The sequence below is a fragment of the Camponotus vicinus genome, unplaced genomic scaffold, assembly GCF_025532165.1.
Source record: "Camponotus vicinus isolate PSW18456_S1 unplaced genomic scaffold, iyCamVici1.0 SCAF_1, whole genome shotgun sequence".
Lineage (NCBI taxonomy): Eukaryota > Metazoa > Arthropoda > Insecta > Hymenoptera > Formicidae > Camponotus > Camponotus vicinus.
The window spans coordinates 23085820-23109709 of NW_028141945.1; the positions used below are offsets into that span (position 1 = coordinate 23085820).

At 31.2% G+C, this 23890-nt stretch overlaps 2 protein-coding genes across 10 annotated transcripts in view; one reads left to right on the forward strand and one right to left on the reverse strand.

Annotated features, from left to right (window-relative positions):
- Positions 1-23890, forward strand: part of LOC145959659 (dual specificity calcium/calmodulin-dependent 3',5'-cyclic nucleotide phosphodiesterase 1) — a 100876-nt gene that overhangs the window by 60496 nt on the left and 16490 nt on the right. The window lies entirely within an intron of this gene.
- On the reverse strand, positions 3631-13580 carry Hbg3 (alpha-glucosidase). Of its 2 annotated transcripts, none has more exons than XM_083078681.1 (9): positions 13472-13580; positions 13055-13220; positions 12128-12465; positions 11065-11190; positions 6299-6706; positions 5693-5948; positions 4662-4857; positions 4295-4441; positions 3631-4138 (listed from the first exon to the last, which is right to left on the reverse strand). In XM_083078681.1, the coding sequence occupies exons 2-9, from the start codon at positions 13206-13208 to the stop codon at positions 4075-4077; spliced, it is 1689 nt and encodes a 562-aa protein (XP_082934807.1). In that variant the 5' UTR covers positions 13209-13220; positions 13472-13580; the 3' UTR covers positions 3631-4074. The 2 variants fall into 2 exon arrangements, with proteins under 2 accessions (XP_082934807.1, XP_082934808.1); XM_083078682.1 differs by having other exon boundaries at positions 13468-13567.

Genomic DNA, 23890 nt, shown 5'->3' on the forward strand with positions numbered 1-23890 from the left:
GCTTTATCTAACGAATCGGAAAAAAATCTCGCGATAATTGTCATGTCGCCCGTGGGGGAAGCAGCATTATATAGGGTTGTCTGGTAGTATAATAGATTGTAGATAACGATGCATCCTTTCGTGCGAACAAAATTCCACAAAGTGTGATTTCCCTGAAGAATGACAAAAAAAACGTAAGGTAGAAAAAAAAATAATTATCGAGATTTTCAGATTTTTGTTACCATTCGCAAAAAAAGCAGACGAGTTAAAGAGGGAAAGATTTAAACATTGAAAAGTTCAAATTGTTGATATGCTTTCAATAATATCGTTAATATATATATTATATAATTAATTTTTCAAAGTTTGAGCCTTTGAATCTTCAGCGATCTATTACAGAAATTTTCTTTGCACGTGATAATGGCAGCAAAATTCCATTTTGATTTGATTATATTCTCATTCAATAAGCATTTTTCATTAGATTTCTTTTACGAGAAAATTTAATTATAGATTGAATTACCGATTCGTTTATCGAAAATTAAAGGATCCCACTTTTAATTAAGTTGTTGGCAATTTTTCCTCGAGGAAAGTTTGAAGTCTAATTATTCTATAAACTTGGAGTTTACAATTAATAGAAAGGATAGACACGGACGCTTTAACTATACAAGACAAAATTCATTATATGACATATGACAAAATTCCGTAAATTCCTTGCCACATTGTAATCTTTTGATATTGCTCGTTTATCTTTTGTTAATAACATTATCAGTGATACATAGTGATACATAGTTAGGATAATATAAGCGATGCCTCATCTATAGTTTTTATAGGTGATATCTATTATCACTTATCAAGTATGATAATCGTAATACTGAAATACAAATATCCTTTTTGTTTTACAAATTGATTCTGTGTAATTAGATTTCTGTAATTTTATGCGAGGCTCTTTTTAAAGACAATCATGAATGATGAAAAGTAAAATAATTTAACTATTACTCCATGCATAAGCAATATTCTTTTTTAAAAAGTAGTATCTTTTTAAACTTGATATATACAGGGTTTACCAAAAGTGTGGAAACCTCTTAATATTTCGAAAAATACGCATTTAAAAAAAAAATGTTTCATACAAAAGTTATAGGGTTTTATGTGGCGCATTACACAGCAACATTATTATGACCTCGAATAGCGTTGTCAAGGTTATGTGAAGGTCACCTCCAACTTTTTAAATGGGACACCCTATATGCTTTTGCATATTCTTGTAGTTTATCTCGAGAGCTTTCCAAAACACTATAATTAAGTTAGTTTTCATTAAGTACTTTCCGAGTTATGAGGCTTGAAATCATTTCTTAATTTTACATAAACCATAAAATATCTAGTAAAATATTCATTTTTCGATTATCTTACCTTAATACTTTTATGTACAAAATAATGAGAGGAATCAATTGGTGTAAAGAAAAAACATAGTTGTTTTTAAAAAAAAATATGTAATTTGCAATTAACAATTACATATTTTTTTTAAAAAACAACTATGTTTTTTCTTTACACCAATTGATTCCTCTCATTATTTTGCACATAAAAGTATTAAGTAATGCCCAAAAGCCATAAATTTTCAAATTGCGACATATTTATGAATTGCGTTGTAAATTTTAATCTAACGACATTGCACATTGATAAATCGATGCAATGTTTATTTTAGAACTTGGCTTTTATGAGAAATTAGATAAGGAATTGATAATCAAGAGGAAAACTTAGATAAAGAGATCCAATATGCAACTCGATTGCATTATATTAGGTATATCTTAAATGACGTTCTCAATTTTGTTTCTCCAAAAGTAAACTTTTACTAAACGCATACTTGCGCGAATTCGAGGATTTAAATTCGTGTAATTCCGCAAAAGTTTGTAGTCGCCATCAGTTACTTAAACAGAATTGACGATAAAAATAATTTTTATTCTCGGAAAGCGGTACAAAAGTTTCGACATTCTTTCATTCTTGTCTGCTAAACTTCGAATTAAATAATTGCAACTTTTGTAATCCGTTTCCACACGCGAGAGAACTAAAGTTTCTTTAATTCTAGCGCAGTTGTGAGGAAAGTTCAAGACAGGATATATGAATTTAGATGAGAGACACGAGTGTTTGCAAGTTTCGTTCATTGTTGATTACATTTTTTTGTACAAAAAAATTAAAAGAAATATACATTTGATTTTTTGACATCTAATATAATTATCAGATTTATAAATAAATAATACATAAGAGAGAAATGCGCTTAACAAAGTGCGTCGTTAACTATTGATCAAAATTTTCAATCGCAAACAGACACATTCAATAAATATTTAATTGTAAATACTATTATCGTTTAATTGTAAATACTATAATCGTTTTACTATTTTAAATAAACTATTCAATATGAAATAATATTATTATTTTTTTCCTAACGGAAAAATTCAGACAAGCAGTGAATGCGACACAATGCAATCAATATTAATGAGTGTACATGAAAATTTGAATACTGCGAGATTCAACCATTGATTTAACATGAATATCATTGCAAATTCACAATTTTTCGAGATAGCGAGCGATTTAAATATCTATATATATACAATTAAAGAAATTAACTTTTTCTGTTATGGAACAGAAGTATAATGAACTTAATATTCTGAATATACCATGCAACAAGCGCTCCATCTCTCTCCCTCTCTTTTCCCTCCTTCTTCTGTTATTTGCAGTAATTATGCGGACACTGCGAATTTACATTTTAACTAGTGCAATTTATCAAGATGCAAATGTAGATGCCAGTGTCATGTAGGAATCAATTTGAATTAAAAACTTTAGCAAGCAGAAGATGTCGTATTTTATTGTTTTGTATTAATATTATATCGAGATTAACACAGGCTGCTTTTTTACTTATTTATTAATCACATTGAAATTAAATATATGAAACATAAAAGTTTAATTTATCCATGTCAAGATATTACTACGCATAACTTGTGTAATTTTTTAATATAATGTATAATGTCAAAAGTTATCAGACGAAAAAATCAAAGTATGATTGTGATTGAAATTATTGTGAGAAAGATCGTAATTTTTTTATGCAAATTTTTTTATGCAAAGATTTATTTAATATTATACAATTTATAGAAACGAGATGCTTATATAACAAGTTTTATATAAAAATATCATAATATTGATATCGATTATACAATTTTTTATTTCTGCAATAAAAGTATAAGTGGTCATTGTTTTTAAATATAAAATTTGAATGCGACAAATCTTCTTTCGCAGTAATTCATGAGATTTTTTTAATGAAATAATGATTGGTTAGAAGAATGATTCAGGTTGGTCCATAGAACATGTAACGTGTTCTAAAAACTTAGGGAGCCAATATAATTTAACTATTAATTAGCTGTTGGGAATGACAGTTAATTGGCAAATAGGAAAATAAAATGGGAGATTAAATTCGTAGTTTACACCCTTTAGGGCATTTGATGCAGATAGAATCAGCTCTTGAAGGATTGAAATTAGTTGGAAATGGTCCTCGCATGACGTGAATGCATTTAATACGAACCAAAGTGCACGCAAAAGTAAACTGAAATAAAGCGACATACATGCAAATATAAAATCACTTTTAATAATTGAGAATACGACAGTTATTTTTTAACACTTTTATTTTGTTTTCTTCAGTTTTTACATTGATTGAAATATTTAATATTTACAAATGTAATGTGATTGCGTAGACCAATTATTGGAAAAAATTTGTTATTAGTACGCTTTACTTCTCAAATTTTTCCATTGCCTTCTCTAACGTAATATTTCACTATTGTCCGAGTTATTATTTATGCCCTTTATCTATGAGTATAGTGTTATATCTTGAATAGATAAATCTAGTTGATAAAATATGTAAAACATAAATAAGTAAAAGAGCAACATTATGTACATATACACAGAAGCAATAAGGCAAGATAGAAGTAGATGCAAAGTAAAATCATTCCAACGATTGAATAATCTCTCCTCTTTGCCTAGAGAATTATGGAAATAACATTGAAATTACAGTGCTTCATTCGTTTCCACAGCTTCTCGCATGATCTTACTTTAGTAGTACTATATGTATATTATAGTTGTTGATGCGGGGATTTTCAAGGCTCGAATATCTTTGAAGACGGTCCTAAATATTAGAAATATAAAATAACAATAAAATGAGCGCGATGAGCATTCGAGATAGTATAAGATAATATTTGAAAAATCTCCTTTGCATTTCTTTTGTACATGCTTTACTATCAATATCTAGTAGTGCATATACGTGAAGAAAATATATACTTACCCGATTAAATGATGAGCATTTATAGTTGCATAGTAAACTGTCAATCTAATGTCAGATTGATTGTATGGCTGAATGAACGGTGATAAGTCGACAGTCTCTTCTTTATTTCCAAAGTTTATCGTTACGTAAACCGAATCTTCGTGAAACCTGTAATAATAAGCGTATCTTGTTCTTACGATATTCAACTTTAAACACGTAACAATATATCTCGCGAGAAAATTAAATATTAGAGATAAATATGCTTTTAGTGTTGATATTCCTAAGAAAATATACTTTTTAATATTTGAAACATCAGCTGTATTAAATGGTAATAATAATAATAATATAATAGAATAATTCTTGTCTTATACACGTCGTCACACTTTACCTGGCAAAGAAAAGAACATCATCGCCTAATAAGCTTGTGGTCAAGGTTCCCTCTCTAACAGCCGGTAATGCTCGTAGAGCAGAGACTGCTTTATATAGTGAGTAATAGGAGTTCCGTACTTCCTTTTGCGCGGCCAAATTAAGCGTCACGTAATTTTTGTTTACCGGTAACCATGTGTTCCGATTTGTAGAGAATCCTAAAATTGTTGATAAATTAGTTTATTGCTTCCTTTCATAACAAACGTATAACGTTGCACATTGCATAGAAATGTAATCGTACATTTAACATTGCACATATAATAATGCGATACAATAGTTTTTTGAGCATTTGTCTTTTCTAAATTGTAAAACGACAATTGTAAATTGACAAATCCACAGTGACAAATGTCAAAATGTTGTATAGCACATCGCAACATGATCGATAAACGACCTGTTTCATCTCGGGATTTTCACCCACTTTCTTTTCGAAATCTCAAAATGTGACGCGTGACCTGACAAACATATCGCGCGCGTTGATCCTTGGATATGTGGACCATGACACGAGACTGACGTTAAAGCGGCGCATTTCGTTCGATACAAACCGGTTTCTATCGTGTTACCGGTTATTTAATGCAATTTCTTTGCTATTTATTAACAGATCAATCGCGTTAATCGATATTCGTAAGGAAGAAATTTATTCGCAAACGATATCATCAACTGATACTTGGCTTCATCATCGATACTAAGTTCTAAAAACATAATGACATAAAATATATTTTCGCGCTTCAAAATTGTTAATAAAAAATTTGTAGAATGACATAATATTGTATAATCGACGATTCGAAAATTCTTTTTGCAGTGATATGAAACAGGGTAGCTTTCAATTATATGTTAGTTTTATGAATTGCTTCCACAAATTTTCGTAATGAGTGTTTTTACAGATAATAACCCCTTAAACACAACAGCTTAAGTCGCGATGACTGGTGGATTAGCACAGTGATTTATTATTTTATAATTTTATAATTTTTAGAAATTGCTCAGAATAATACCTACCAGCTGAAATGGTATTGTCCCATTGGAATGGCGTCCTGGCAGGATCCCGGGACGCTTTCTCGTATCCTTCTTTACCAGCAATACAACCTTGCGGATCTTTGGTATCTTCCCACGAAATCCATGTATCCTCCATGCCGATTTCTTCACCATTGTAAGTTACAGCTACGCCTGGAAGCAACAGAGTTAGCACAGTTACCGCCTGCGCTCGTTCCAGTCCGTAACGCGTCACTAATCTGGATCTGTCGTGATTCCCAGCCTGCGAAAAGAGTGCAATTTATGAAATTCGTTGCGATTATCAAGCATCTTAAAAGTAGAGATAAAAAGAGATCAAATATGATAGTGCATTTTAAACTATAATGACTTGAAAGAAAAACGACATAAAACGTAAAAAATTAAAAATATTTAACGAGCGATTCGATCTCAAGCTTACAATTTTAAAATTTAAAAATCTAAGCAGGCAATAGCTTGAGACATCAAATATCATAGCTCTCTTATGCAAGTGAGCGATTAAGATCTCGGTTAGCTCGAAAAACTGTCGCTTTAGTTAAGCGACACTTGGAGGTCGATACTAGATTCGAGAGAATACGTTTCTTTCATTCGACTTACCACCCAGTTGGCGGGACCGTCCACAACAAGCATGTTTAGCATCCAGCTATCGATTACCTTCTTAAAATCGGCCGCTTTAGAGTCTCGATTCGTGTCGCTAATCAGACCAAAATTGAAGGGAAAGTGTGCCCCGTATACATAATACTTAATCGTCATCGTCAGGTTCGCGTAGACCTCCATCATCATAGCTTTGTCCTGATACTCGTCTAGCACTTGTCGCCATCCTTGGACTATCTCGTATGTGCGTAGCTGATCCTTGGTGTATATTTTATCCGTGTAACCGTAATCATCGGGATTCGGATTACCCGTGAGTGGCTCATCCAAGAATCTGACGTCCTCGCACAGATGTTGAATCGCATCTACTCGGAATCCGTCCACTCTCTTGTCGAGCCAGAATCTCAGGACGTCCTGGGGGAGCAGGGTTAGAAAGACAGAGTATAATATTGGGGATAAAACTCTATATATCTTTCAAATCTATATATATATATAGGTATATACAGGGTGTCCCGAAACTAACGCTTGATATTTTAAAGGCAGATTCTCTGGCCAATTTAAAAACGATTTTTCCTCAGTGAAAATGTCGCGGCACTAATAGTTTTCGAGTTATAAACGATTGAAAATAAAGGGTTTTTCGCAAACTAAGGCTTATGGGAATAAAATATTAATAAAGTCACATTCTTTAGTTAATTTTAGGTAGAGTTTACTTTAATAGAATTTTAATTTAAGGCTTAATTAGAAGGATACAAAAATGACAATGATGACAAAAATTGGGAATATGCAACAAATAATGATCTCCCTCGACATTTTTGCTGAGGAAAAATCGTTTTTAAATTGGCCAGAGAATCTGCCTTTAAAATATCAAGCATTAGTTTCGGGACACCCTGTATATACCTTAAAATGGATTAAACTACTGTGCTGTATGTGCCCTAAAGATATTCATTCGAAACAATAGTTTACACAGCAAATACGTAATTTAATTAATTATTTCGCTTTGATTCACATATAAATCTGATTATTAATTTCTACATATATGCGCATCCAAATATCAGTATACGGAAAAATTTATAATTATAAAATTTTATAATAGGACACAAATCAAAGCCACACGAGAAACTCTGAATACAACTTAAATAAGAAACTTGAGAATGATAAGAAGCAAACATTGTAACCAAGAGCTAGTGCAAATATTACAAATATTCTCATTTAAATTTAATTCGAATAGAATTAATACTTTTATATAAAAAATTAACGTTTCTTTTGTCTAAACTCCATGTATTTTATATACTTGTTATAGACTTGGAAAAGTGCTATGCGTACAATTGTACTTTAATTAGAATGAATAATTTGTAGGGTTACTTCCGTTATTTCATGTTAGATTGAATTAATACGGAAAAATGAGAGATAAGCGTCGTAAAAATTTCAATAATATGAGATAAAATTTAAGAAATGATTTTTTTTGTTATATAAATAACACTTGATAATATTGATTTAGAAAAGGAATCAATACATTTCTTTTTCAACATCTCCATCTGGCTTTATGTTACAAATATGACATATTCCGGATAAGTTTTTGTGACATAAGAAATTTCAAGGAATTGAGGTTGTGATGAGAAGGAGCATCTTGTCGTCGTGAAGCAATTTCGCGGTTATGGATGGAAAGAAATTGAATAAAACCCCGACTCGATGCGCGTGACGGAGTATATTATGTATGTGTGTTTGTATGTAAAGAAGAAAAAATTGTTATATATTATTTTAAGAAAAAAAAACAAATACATAATTGTCTCTCTAATATTTATCGAGTAAAATATAAAAGAAAGATACGTTGTACACATATTTATATTTGCGTATTTTCGATTTTAAATTTCGCGAAGCTTTTAACTCGAGCGGAAAAATGATCGCAAATTGCATCACGCGAACTTACTGCACTATTTGCTGCACGATAGTTTGTCCAATTCGGATTTTATTGCGTGTACCAGTGTACTTTACAACTTTCGGTATTACGGCTGGATATTTCACCGTTTCACTGTTTCTCAAATCTACAAGCGCAGGATTTGATTGCGGAATATGAATATCCTACGAAACTTTCACGTACTAAAATTCCATCAGTTTTGTAGCGTGAAGGAAAAAGGATAAGCCGGTTATAACGGCCAACTGGAAAACTTGACCTTTCGCCTTTATCTAAGTGCGAATAATTTGTTTGAAAGTTATTATTCCGGCTCGGCGAACTCTTGTTTTTGTTAAATTAATCGTAATTATCTCGCTTCACGCCCGCTGGACATTTGTCACTGCCGGATCATTATATATCGATCATCTTCTACAGGTAAATCATATTAACGATCATTGTCGCGCAACATTTTAAACGTTTGTGCCTCTGAAAAATTGGCAAACATTGCGCGCATCCGTTTCCCGAGCCGTTCCGCGAGTATAATTTCACGCTCGTTGCGTTCACGCAACGGACAATTAATTGCATCCGCTTCTCGTGCGAGGAAGCGATGGAGGAAGACGCTTGTCTGCCAATTTTGTTATAGTGTTGATTTATCCCGACGAATTAATCACTACTGATGATAAGTGCACGAATGCGTATTTTACCGTCAATTTTTTCGTTGCGAGCGTGACCTTTCTAAAATTATCACGAGCGAATTACGTCGGGAATACGCGAAGAGAGACGAGGGGAAAACAGGACGATGTTTTCCCTTCATTCTCGACGCAACGTGAAACGTCGAAAGGAACGGGAAATCTGTCGTGCACGAGCGCATGCGGCGATGATAACGGAAAAAGCGATGTCTTGCGCGATGTATACAGAATACCAGATTTATTTTCTCCCGGTGACATCGACGATGCTACGTAATCCACCATCTCTGTTCTATCGTCGTGATTGTCCGAGGCAACGTGATAACAAGATAATCCGCTATTTCGATGTTTTGATCGTGAGAACTACGGACGATTAATTATCGACATTTATATTGATATCAAACAGCAATTAGACCTGGTGTAGGAGTTTACTTGAAAGTTGTTAGAGTTTTACAGCTGACCGACTTCAAATTTAACAACAATTTTGTGTCACATGATCTTGAATTGTAACTTTATGTCTAAAGAGACAAATGAAATCCGAGCAACGTGATAACAAGATAATCCGCTATTTCGATGTTCTGATCGTGAGAACTACGGACGATTAATTATCGACATTTACTTTTATATCAAACAGCAATTGGACCTAGTGTAGGAGTTTACTTGAAAGTTGTTAGAGCTTTACAGCTGACCGACTTCAAATTTAACAACAATTTTGTGTCACATGATCTTGAATCGTAACTTTATGTCTAAAGAGACAAATGAAATCCGAGCAACGTGATAACAAGATAATCCGCTATTTCGATGTTTTGATCGTGAGAACTACAGACGATTAATTATCGACATTTACTTTGATATCAAACAGCAATTGAACCTAGTGTAGGAGTTTACTTGAAAGTTGTTAGAGCTTTACAGCTGACCGACTTCAAATTTAACAACAATTTTGTGTCACATGATCTTGAATCGTAACTTTATGTCTAAAGAGACAAATGAAATCCGAGCAACGTGATAACAAGATAATCCGCTATTTCGATGTTTTGATCGTGAGAACTACGGACGATTAATTATCGACATTTACTTTTATATCAAACAGCAATTGGACCTGGTGTAGGAGTTTACTTGAAAGTTGTTAGAGCTTTACAGCTGACCGACTTCAAATTTAACAACAATTTTGTGTCACATGATCTTGAATCGTAACTTTATGTCTAAAGAGACAAATGAAATCCGAGCAACGTGATAACAAGATAATCCGCTATTTCGATGTTTTGATCGTGAAAACTATAGACGATTAATTATTACATTTACTTTGATATCAAACAGCAATTGAACCTGGTGTAGGAGTTTACTTGAAAGTTGTTAGAGCTTTACAGCTGACCGACTTCAAATTTAACAACAATTTTGTGTCACATGATCTTGAATTGTAACTTTATGTCTAAAGAGACAAATGAAATCCGAGCAACGTGATAACAAGATAATCCGCTATTTCGATGTTTTGATCGTGAGAACTACAGACGATTAATTATCGACATTTACTTTGATATCAAACAGCAATTGAACCTAGTGTAGGAGTTTACTTGAAAGTTGTTAGAGCTTTACAGCTGACCGACTTCAAATTTAACAACAATTTTGTGTCACATGATCTTGAATCGTAACTTTATGTCTAAAGAGACAAATGAAATCCGAGCAACGTGATAACAAGATAATCCGCTATTTCGATGTTTTGATCGTGAGAACTACGGACGATTAATTATCGACATTTACTTTTATATCAAACAGCAATTGGACCTGGTGTAGGAGTTTACTTGAAAGTTGTTAGAGCTTTACAGCTGACCGACTTCAAATTTAACAACAATTTTGTGTCACATGATCTTGAATCGTAACTTTATGTCTAAAGAGACAAATGAAATCCGAGCAACGTGATAACAAGATAATCCGCTATTTCGATGTTTTGATCGTGAGAACTACAGACGATTAATTATCGACATTTACTTTGATATCAAACAGCAATTGAACCTGGTGTAGGAGTTTACTTGAAAGTTGTTAGAGCTTTACAGCTGACCGACTTCAAATTTAACAACAATTTTGTGTCACATGATCTTGAATCGTAACTTTATGTTTAAAGAGACAAATGAAATCGTGTGTATGATAGTGATTTGATATAAGAGAGAAGCATAGCTTTTTTTGCGAATAATACGTACCTTCATTGCGCGCACTACGTTCTCGTTTTCATAGTTGAGGTCGGGCTGCTCCTCTACGAATTGATGAAGATAATATGCTTGTCGTTCTTCACGCCAGGTCCACGCTGATTTACCGAACACGCTCACCTATAGATAATCGTTCAATCATCCCGATTAATCGATTATGCCTTGAAAGCTTTACAACTACAGATATAAAACTGATGGGAATAGAGTACGTCGAGCTAAAACATTCCGAAGAATATATATATTTCAGATTCGTGTTGTGCTGACTGGAACGATATTGTTATCCCGACGTTTATATATATTTTAAAATCGACGAGACTTGTATAATCGTAATGATGAATTGTCGGCTACTATTTTAGTGTCGGAGAGAACATATTTTAGATATGAGAGGTACAATCGATTCGCGACGGGTAAAAAGAATCGTCTCAGTAGAATTTTTTGGAAGAATTTTCGTCTGACTGATCGTCAAAGTTGAACCATAATTTAATTAATTTATCTTGTTGAAAACGTTTGTAACTTAGACATTTAGCTCTTTTTTTTTTCTCTTTCAAATCATTCTTGCCACGACACTTGATGAGAGATATTCTTGGCAATCGACCATGTCGCTCTATACGATAAATATTTTTGTTAATATAAAGCACTACAACTTTGATAGAAATCGAAATTATGTTACATTGCATTATACATTATATTATAAGATTCGAATGTATCAACTGTCTGAATACGAAATCCGAATCGCTATGCAGTAAAATCATTTATGCATATCAAAGATAATACGAATTATTTAGTAGACACATCTTGCGCGATGCGATTGTCGTGAGCTTAACTGAAGTAAATCACTTTGAATGTTACCACCGTTTATATATCGTATTGCGAAAATTAATAATAAGAGTTAAATTTAATCTCGCTTAAAAATAGCGAAAGAAAATAATTTAATAAGGCCGGTTATTTACATCGGTCGCGATTAGTCATTTTATTATTGGAGACGTGAATAGCCAATTTTTCTATTATTATAAATTTTCTCACGACACGACGTCTCTTTGAATTATCAAATACTTACCCAATTATTCGGTTTCGTAACCGTTCCATTGGGCAACACCTTGCCTTTATGCCATACGTAATAGTCGGTGTAGGGTTCGATACTCTTTAGGCTCTTTTGAAACCATTCGTGTTGATCGGAGGAGTGATTAGGAACAAAATCCAGAATAATTTTTAAAGATGCGTCATGCGCGGCTTTTACGAGCGCCTCAAAGTCTTCCATGGTGCCAAAAGTTTCGTCGATGCCGAGAAAATCGGAAATGTCATATCCGGAATCGACCATCGGGCTGGGATAAATCGGAGATAACCAGAAAGCTTTAATATGCGAATGGATGAGATGGTTTAGCTGGCTCTTGATACCTGTATGCGAAAAGTCAAAACACTTTTAGAACGTATTCGTAAAATATTTTAATCTTTTAGATTACAATTCTTTTTAAATAAATATTATTGCATGCTTAATTTTAAATAGATTTTTTACTTTTTCAAATCTTTAATTCAAATTTCAATTATCAAGATAGTTTTGATGTCAAAAAAATTATCGACAAATAATTGGCTTATTTCAAAATATTCAACAAAAATTCGAAATTTTATATGTTTATAAAAATATATTCTTTAAATTTAATTTTATATTATCTCGATAGAATAAATTTGTATTTTAATAACTTGGAGTTGAAAATTATGCATATTAGAATGTATAATAATATAGTTATATAATAATAATATATAAATTTAATAAAACGAATGCAGTATTTGTTGTATCTAACAGTCGATGAAATAATTCACGTCGCTAGTAAATTCTTTTAAGATATTACTTAATCTTATTTTTTAATGTGGTATATTATTAAAATGTATATACTTTAATGTGGTATATTATTTAAATGTATTACATTATTATTATCAGAATTTTTATAATTTATTTTAAAATTTTATTATTAATAAAAGAAGGTACCATTAAGATCTCCTGTACCATCTCCATTGCTGTCCTTGAAACTTTTGGGATAAATTTGATAAAGTGACATTGACTGCCACCATTTTGCATTAGGTTTGCTATGCCCAATACTGAACAATAGTAATATTGTACAAAGCGTGATTATTCTTCTCATCTTATCTGGATCCTTGAAAATAAATAATAAACAATTATTTATGCACTAGCTCAAATGTGCTATAATATATATAGAACAATTTATTCAAGTTGAGATATCCAAATATCTAAAAATAAATATCCGAAATCTTACAGCGAATAACGTTTTGAAAGAAAATGTTTAAAGAAATAAATTTTTTGTTACTGAATTGTTATAAAATTTTGCAAAATGATGCGTGCCGGCAACTGAGAACAGCTGTTTTTATTATAAATTTGCATACTTGCCAACAATTTGTCGACGTTATTGCTTATCCCCTAATCAATGATACTGCTCGGACACTTGCTGTAAGATCTACTGTTGTAGAGTAACCAACCTTTCCTCTTTTATAGCCGTATTATGTAATTTTGAGCGAATAAAGTTAGTATGTGTATAGCCGGTGTATTTATTTCGCCTAATCGTAAGATATATCGTAAGATTGTATCTCTAATAGAATCTTTATATTATTTATCTTTTTCAATACAAAGCCACATCAGTGTTACAAAATTTAAAACATCAGTGTTTATCAAAAGTAACAAGAATGATTAAAAATAAGCGAAACATTTGAAAATATATGTATGTATAAATATATAGGATTTTCCGTTTAAATGTTTCACCTTTTGAGGTATTCCTCAGATTGACTTTAGAATCAATCTTATTAATCGAAATCAATTTTTTCAAATATATTATTAAAATTTAATACGGTTGAGAACTTATCGTTTATTAAATTTCAATATTTGTATTTTTTCGTACAATGAAAATATTATTTTGATATTTTTCCGTCTTTACACTTTTTACAATATGCTGATAAAAAGAATGTTATTATTTAATTATTAGTATTTAAAAATATTTTAGGAGAAATTTTATGTGCAAAAAATTGCTTGAGAAACATTGCTCGTAAAACACTGATGTAAAGATGTGTTCTTATATTTTGGAAATTAAATTTATATACGATAATGATATCTCATATTAATATCAATCTGATATCTACGAATAATGATACTAATATCATATTATTATTGATATTATATCAACAAGATAAAATAAATTTATTTTAGATTGACACAATTTGTGGCTATATAGTGCATTGATTATATAGCGCACATGTATATATGTGAAAAATTTTCTAACATTAACCATCTTGTATAGAATTAATCGCGCGGTCTTTATCGAAATGAGATTAATGCAACTAGATACTTTGCTCTGAGAGATGAATAAATTTGTTTTTGATGTTTTGAGTTTAATAATTCTGTGCGTGATTAACGAGTCTTTATTTACTAAAACATGATAGCTCGAAATGTAATAGAGAATGAAACTGCAATTAGTGCGATCAGATATAACATTACTTTAAACAAATTTTACGATAAAAGTTTTCTACTAGTTTTGCGCTCAGAAAAGGAACCATCTATTTTTTATCTACTTTTTAAATGAAAACGACAATCTGCGTCGGTATTGACATGTACATGATTGACATATAACGTGTAAAAAAATATAAAAATCCTTGGCAGAAAATTCTAGCAATGCCAATTTTTCTAAAAATTTAATCAGTAATAAAGTATTTGAAAAAAGAATGGCTTACATAAGCAATTATTGACAAAATTATATTACGCACAAATTGATGAAAATGAGATTGAAATATTCGATCGATATTTTTATATTTCTTTTTGAGGTACTTGTTCGAAATATCATTTTGAAATATTTATTTGAAACATAAATTAAAGCTGCTTATATAAATGGTAAAATCATATTTTTACATTTTAATTTTATTAGGTATCTTCCAAACGCTTATAGATTTACAACTTTTGAATATTGTGCATAAAAATATTTATCTTGCGTTAAAGAATGAAAATTTGTAATTTATTTTGCGATTATGATAAATTGTGGCTTTTTATTACAATCTTTACTTGTAAAAAATTATTTACTTTTACTATAATAAATTTTATTTGCCGAATAAAAACGCAACAAGCGTTTTTTGTACAAAAAAAATGAGAGAAAAAAATAGAAAAATTTTTCTCTTTGTCGTTGCTATTACGAACGCGGTAGTAGAGTTTTAAACAGAAATTTAATCTCGTGACCTAAAAACATTAGTGGGATTGCGCGATGTTTTATATAGACCCCGGAAAATGCTCCCAAAGCTCTCACTTCGTTAAATATTAATAAATAGATTAAAAATGTGCTGTTCTTGTGTCATACGTGTTATAATGTATATTAATTGGATAATGTATGAGCGATGAAATTATAGCGTAAAAAGAGGAAGTAAATTGGTTCGAGAGAAGTATAACTTTAATCAATTTTTGTTCTCAACGGCACAGGAAGACTTGACGCACTTTGATAAACAAAATTTAAATTTTAACAAAATTCCGCAAAATAAATTAACACGTTTAAAAGTTATTTTGTACATTTTTTAATAATTTTCGACAGATAAAACGTATAAATATAAATATAAATAAATGGAATCACATTTGAATTTATATTAAAAGAAAGGAGGTCAAATTCGTATCATACAAGATGCCGAATAAATACATATGACAAAATGTTTAATCGAAAGCAAGTTTAATCGCGAAGAGAGATTGCGCACAACTCGCGATTAACGGTTTGACTCGACGATATTCATTCTAGCAGTCTGTTAGAAAATAATGTTAATTAAACTGCATTATTCAGATATTCGAATAATAGCGTGTCGAGCGTAACTTGTTCTCGGAGACAAGACTGAATCATTTCATGTAGCTACCACCCGTTATATCGCATACAAGAGCAAGAAGCATAATCGTATATTTGGTTTGCATCCAGCGCGGTTGCGATTGGTAATCAGATTTCCCGTGAAGATCGCCAAAATTAGTGCGCGGGTATAATTTCCGCTCGAGAGAGCGTTTTGCCTCGTTCGTATCTCGCGCAATGAAAGGGTGATGCAATAAGAGAGAAAAAAAATTAGACAATGAAAGCTAATAGAGTCGGGCAAACAAACTGAATTCGAGTTAAGGTCTTTGTCCAGGCACAGGGTCTATTCCATCGAGAGGCTCTCTACGGCACGGCAATCAATAATCCAGGTATGCGCATCTTCGGGTTACGTACTCGAATGCGTGTACATACACATCACCGAATGTCGTCGATGTTTTCCAAAACTGCAACCAGCGATTTTAGTTTATCCGTTGTTTTCATCCGTTGAACAAATGTCGACTTTTCCAGTTTTATGCTTTATATCGACTCGATTCTGCAATTATATTTTATCTAACTTGAGAGATGAGAAAAAACCAATAAGTGATTCAATAAAATCGATAAACTGGCGAAAATCTGAAAATCCTGAATTCTTTTCTAGATTTTATGTACAATAACAAAAATTGTCCAGAAATTTCTCAGAGAACGAGAAAATCATTAGACATTGATAAGAGCTACTAGATTTTCAGTGTCGTGAATAATGATGTCTTGATGTGATTTTTTTAAAATACATATTTTGACGATACAAATTTACTGATTTTTAAATTGTCGCATTAAAGCTCGCATTCATTCTGCACATGTCAGACAATTTTAAGACGCAGTTGGACAAATATGCTAAATTTTCAATTTCTTACAAGTACATCAAGTGCTAGCTTATTAGTAGCGATCGATATAAAGCATTTCTTAATGAAAATCTAGCGTTGGATATCTTTTGTGAACAATACATAATAGAAGAAATTCCTGCCTTATCTCTCTTCCATCTTACCTATTGAATTAAATTACTACGACTGATCTAGCGTCCGATAAAAGCGCGTTTTATCATACAATCTATTACGATTCAATTTTTTAATGGGATTAGGTATCGCTATTTGTAGCTTGATAACATCAAATTAGCTCTTATCTGCCCAGTTGATTTAATATCAGATATGTCGAGAAGAATCTGTATAGGTTTGAAACATGTTCCTCGGAAAATTATTTAAAAGGAAGGACCATCGTAAGCCGCTGTCACGTTTCGGATGTTCTCTTCAACCTTTGAAAATCGAATAATAGAAAAAACCTTTTTCACCTTTCTTGTCACGCAAGAAAGTTATGTCAGAACGCGATAAGCTTCCAGTGAATTTTATGTCTTCGATCTTTGATACGCCAAGCTACATATTCCATATCTTCTACAGTAGCTTTCTAGCAACAAAAGAAATTCCATTTTGATAATATACTTTATTTTTATATGCAATTACATTATCAGCGATCTGATATCGCTAAAGATGAAAATTTATATTTTAAATTATACTTTAATTAATTTCGATAAAAACAATGATAATAACTTGCAATATATGTAAAATAGTTTAGTACAATTTATCGCATAATTGAATCGTCTCATTTATTATGCATATCTGTTGTATTTGTGCCAATAATTGTACAAATAATGATTAGATTACGTTTATCACGTATTATTAAGTAATACTATCGAACAATATTTTGGTAGATTGTATACATACATGTATATTTTACTTTGATAATAAATTGCATGACGCGTAGAACGCCGCGATAATAATCATCCATTAAGTTAATGAGAAAGTTTACTTTGTGTGTTGGAGAATTAATTATTACTCTGCTATATACAATTTTTCAAATCTGAATTATATTGAAAATATTCATTGCAAGAATTTTTATCCAACGCGTTCTTTACACAGTTATTTTTTTTTTTTCAATGAAAAAAGAGATAACTTAAGAAAAAGAAAATAATTTAATCTCGACAAAAATATTTTATTCTTTTTTATAAAAATTTACCATTCCGCATGCAGAGTTATGCAGCGATGCGTTTAAAACTATCTATAATCCATCAACGCATTGAAATTCGCCATTTTATATTCATAGGGAAGATAGAGTTCCATTATATCAAAAGTGAATAATATATTAATATTAACTTTTTCACACACATAGTTAGTATAAAAAAGTTCTATATCGAGAAAAGAATCGCACACATCCGCGCAAATGCTTTTAATAAAAATATAATTATAAAGATACGACGCAATTAAGAAACATTTATAAATAAAAGCTCTTAGGAAAGATAATCTCAGCCCCGCGCGCATATACAATCAAAATTCCACTTATGTTTGATAGTTATATATGCAATGTGATAATCATAGCAATGAAATATGTACTTGAATGTACTTTGCTCCCGTTGATAAGCAGAATTACGTCAAATCTTGAGAGATTTATTGTGTCAAGTTCTTCGAATTTATGATTTTATACGATTTTGCGGACTGGTTTACCGGGTGATGTTTTGTTTTGAAATATTAAGATTGAAGAAAGTTTCCGGAACAACAAAAATATTTTAAGGATTGTTATTTTAAGTATGTTTTAGATGATAATATCTCAGAAACACGTGCCATTTTTTTCTATAAAAAATCATTTTTGTATAATTTTTATATCAATAACATTATCTTTCTATAAAAAAATGTAGCTTATATTGTGCAAATAAAACATAATTATATATCGCAAGAGTTACAAATAATTCACAACGAATTTATCAATCTTGATACATGTATCTCGAGTCTCTCTTGCCATCAGTGAAACGTCTTGCTGACGCCAGAAAGACATATTCGTCATTTTGGGTTAATAAGAAAATGACAAGGTGAACTTGCCGAAGCTAATTTTCGAGCTATTATTTCCCCTTCGGTCTACCCTGCCCATCTGCGATACTATTACTCTACATGTCACCGATTATGTGTGTACGGCGAAGCGAATCAAAATAGATGTGCCTGCGCATGAATTGGCCATTGTCCAAGATTCGATTTAATTACGTTGCTGAACTATACAATTTTATATGGCTTTATATATTTTTATATGATTTCATATACAGAGTTTTCTTAAATTCTCTCCTCTTTCTCTCTCTTTTATATTATTCCATTTTCTATTATATTTTGATTATCTACACAATCTATAATAATTTATATTACTATTAAATTTATATATATAATAATATATGTATGGTACATCTGAAATATATGAATACTAGAAAAAAATTAATTTCTTCAATATTATAACATAGATTTAAAAAAAAACATATATATATATATATATATATATATATATATATATATATATATATATATATACACAGGGTGTCCCGAAACTAACACTTGATATTTTAAAGGCAGATTCTCTGGCCAATTTAAAAACGATTTTTCCTCAGCGAAAATGTCGAGGGAGATCATTATTTTTTGCATATTCCCAATTTTTGTCATCATGTATCTTTCTAACTAAGCCTTAAATTAAAATTCTATTAAAGTAAACTCTACCTAAAATTAACTAAAGAATGTGACTTTATTAGTATTTTATTCCCATAAGCCTTAGTTTGCGAAAAACCCTTTATTTTCAATCGTTTATAACTCGAAAACTATTAGTGCCGCGACATTTTCACTGAGGAAAAATCGTTTTTAAATTGGCCAGAGAATCTGCCTTTAAAATATCAAGCGTTAGTTTCGGGACACCCTGTATATACAGGGTGACCCATTTTAACTTAGGCAGCCAAATAACTCGAAAAATAAGCAAGATAGAGAAAAATGTTTTAGACAAAAGTTGTATGGTTTCGAGGGGGCCATAAGATGGTATCATTGGTTTGACCTTGAAGAGTCATTTGAAGGTCACGTGAAGGTCACTTCAATTTTTTTAAATGGAACATCCTATATATTTTTGTACATTCTTGTAGCTCATCTCGAGAGCTTTCCAAAACACTATAATTAAGTACATTTTCGTTAAGTACTTTTTGAGTTATGAGGCTTGAAATAATTTCTTAATTTTACATAAACCGTAAAATATCTTGTAAAATATTCATTTTTCGATTACCTTACCTTAATAGTTTTATGTACAAAATAATGAGAGGAATCAATTGGTGTAAAGAAAACACATAGTTGTTTCGAAGAAAAAATATGTAATTTGCAATTAACAATTCCATATTTTTTCTTAAAAACAACTATGTGTTTTCTTTACACCAATTGATTCCTCTCATTATTTTGTACATAAAAGTATTAAGGTAAGATAATCGAAAAATGAATATTTTACAAGATATTTTACGGTTTATGTAAAATTAAGAAATTATTTCAAGCATCATAACTCAAAAAGTACTTAACGGAAAGGTACTTAATTATAGTGTTTTGGAAAGCTCTCGAAATAAGCTACAAGAATGTACAAAAATATATAGGGTATTCCATTTAAAAAAATTGAAGTGACCTTCACGTGACCTTCAAATGACTCTTCAAGGTCAAACCAATGATACCATCTTATGGCCCCCTCGAAACCATACAACTTTTGTCTAAAACATTTTTCTCTATCTTGCTTATTTTTCGAGTTATTTGGCTGCCTAAGTTAAAATGGGTCACCCTGTATATCGTTTCCTTTTGTAAAAATTTTACAAGATCAAGATAAGTTCTTAATGAAATTGTTTCTGTGTGCTTGCTTTTTCGATACCGTGTACCTTTTTATAAGTATTATTTATCCCGTTTTATCATCATGTTTATTCTTATTACTCATATTATCGCAAAAACGAGCTACAATCTAAATTTCATCGAGTTTACTTTATCTTGTTTTATCAATCGTCAACGTTCATCATTTAATCGATTTCCATGTTGCGTAAATGCACCGATTAATAAGAAACTGACGCAAGGAGAGGGAGAGAAGCGGAAAGAAGACTCTTGGCCGTGTAATTTGCAAGACTACGGCTTGTTGCCCGAGGAACGAAGCCATATCAATTCGTATAATCACATTTATTCAGAAGCTACTGACCGTTTTTAATAAATGAGCAGTTATTGAAAGTCACTACTTTATCCTGTTATGATGTTATTAAAAATGAGATAGGAATATTCATTACTCTTATTACCACAGTAATAAAATTTTACAATAAAGCCCTGCAAACAAGTTACAGCATTGAAATATGCATACTGTTGACTGTGAATACTATAATTTAATAAAATGCAACAATGAGATCTAACATTTCCATTGCGATTGTTAAACATTTTTATAAAATAATATTTAAAAGCAGAAATAGCAGAGAATAATGAGATTATTATGATTTTTAAGAGATTTGCATTTTCATAATGCGGTTGTCTGATATTTTTTTTGTAACATTATGTGATTTATTAAAAAAAAAATTGTTACATTTTCACTAGAAACTAATTTCTCGTTGCACGTGCTATCGAATGAGTTTTTGACGTTAAATGTCAAAATGTTATGGTTTAGTTGAAATTTGACGCTCCATCACGCTCGATTAATAAGTAATAGTAAAATACTATTTCTTCGTCTCGAGAATCACGCTACCTCCTGATTCTTAATGGAGTTTTGTTTTATCTTTGGAAATTTAGTTTTCTTGCCGTGATAGAAATTTAACAATGAATGTACTTTTACACGCGATAACTCACGATACAATCACGCTTGATAAAGACTTGAGCCTTTCGTTTAATGTTTTAACAGCAGTAACGTCAGTTAACGATAGAGAAGAACCCTCAAGCAACAGCTCCAAATTTCTTGCAATGGTATACAACTCTGCGGTAATTATTTTCATATGTACACATATACTACACAAATTATTCCATACCGTTATTAAATACAATATTTGATGAAGCTTTTTTTAATTTACATACTGTATAATACAATATAGATTAATTTACATATACACGGTATATTGCAATGCTCTAATAACTACGATGATGTCCATTGGATTAATGCATTTCTGAAATGACGAGATGAAATGGATGCGTGACGAGAGATTGATATATCATCGATGATATTTCACGAATCGTCCCTGGATCAAGCATTTCTGAATCATCCATTCTGTCTATTCGTTTTCCGTATATTACAAGCGCACGAGAAACGATTGCTGATATCTGATAAACATAATGATTCTTGATTATACCGTTTATATTTTACGCGCAATCGCGTCTTTATGGAGGTTCTCTAGTTTTTCGCCGATATCTAAATTAGTTTTCGTCGAGTTTGCCTGACCATCCGGGGTTTGCATAAGGCTGTTCAGAAACACCAAATTACTCGGTCAACTTTAGCACTTTCGGGACATCGTACAAGCAACTTGCTGTTAGCCGAAATGAATATGCTTTACCCTAATGGTGCAATGGTAGAATTATATAAAGTTTTGCACGTATATACATAGTATATATATATATATATGTAACTAGATGGGCGGAAAAGAGAGATGTTATATTACACGCAAAAATAAAAATGTAAATTAAAAGAGGAGACTGATATGAATTTTGCTCTGTGTACTAAATGCATACATTTCGCCATTGCCTCGCAATCTCGTGCATTATTCAAGTGAAACGTAATAATTCATATATGTTCACATATGTTATATTCGCTTCTGTTTGCTTATCCGCTTACGGTGAATAATTTCATAACCCTCTCCTCATATCACGCACCGTCACATCGATACGCTCGTATCGTCACTCGGCTAAAGGTGTTTTTGGAAAGTGATAGCACTCCGCAAAATTATTATTTGAAAATGTGCGTATCTGCGTCGTGCAGATCATGGCGATCACAAAGCGGGATGCTTTGACGAGATTCACGACTAAATTTCAACGAAATTCTGTTTATTAATTTTACTTTGCACACAAACACACACGCGCGCGCGCGCACATGTACATATCTTCTGCGTTTCTGCACGATATATTTCACTGAAATAAAATTATTTTCGCGCCAAAATAAAATTATTATTGTCGCGCGTGTAGCTTTTTATTTCCGAAAAAATATTATATTCTTGATTAATTTAGAGATATAAAACGAATGTTCTTCTTTTTAATATCACGCAATTAAAATGATGATTTAAGATTATAAAAGAAGATGTTGGGATTTTTCGAAACGTCGATTAACTTGAAGATTATTTTATGTTGGACATCTGGTAACTGTTCTGGTATTCTTATCGAGGGGAAATTGTAGGTAAAATATTCGTTATTAGGTATAATAGAGACATAAGTTACGGAGGTAATGTGAATCATGTTTCAAAGAATATAAAATATATAATTATTTTGATATAAAATTTCAGATTTTTATCTTTATTTTTTTCTCTCTCTAGAATTATAAAAAACAATGTAATTATACTTAACGTAATTGAGACTTTTTACAAACTGAAAAATTTTCTTCAAATTTTTTCTTCTCGTCGAAATGAGAAAAATATGATTTACATTATCTACATCGTGTCCCTTTATATATTTTACGCAAGTGGATTTCATGCAGGCGATTGTTTTTGACCAAAATGTTTTTTGATGCCACATGTCATCGAATATGAATTTTCTTAGGGTCGATATTCGATTGAGACAATTTACTGGCACAATAACGTTTCTCCTGAAAATGGATGTCGATAAATCTTTATCAGAATGTGTTAGTGCAAATGCTATAACATACATGTACAATAATATATACATGTAATAAATAACGAAATTATAATAACAAAATATAAATTTTAAAACTTGTATCCTTCTTTAAATTTAATACTTTGTTTTATTTTAATATTAAACGTAAAGATTAGTAGAGATGGGGATTTATACGTATATTTTAAATAACTATTTTAAATGTGACACAATACATTGATAGCGCAGCGGACAATGCTGTTTGATTAATTGTTAGCCGTATTATACGTATAATTATGTTTGGATCTCGATTCAATAGACTTGCAGCATGACAGAGAAATGCGAAACATTGCTTCGAGTGATAATTTCGAGATTTAA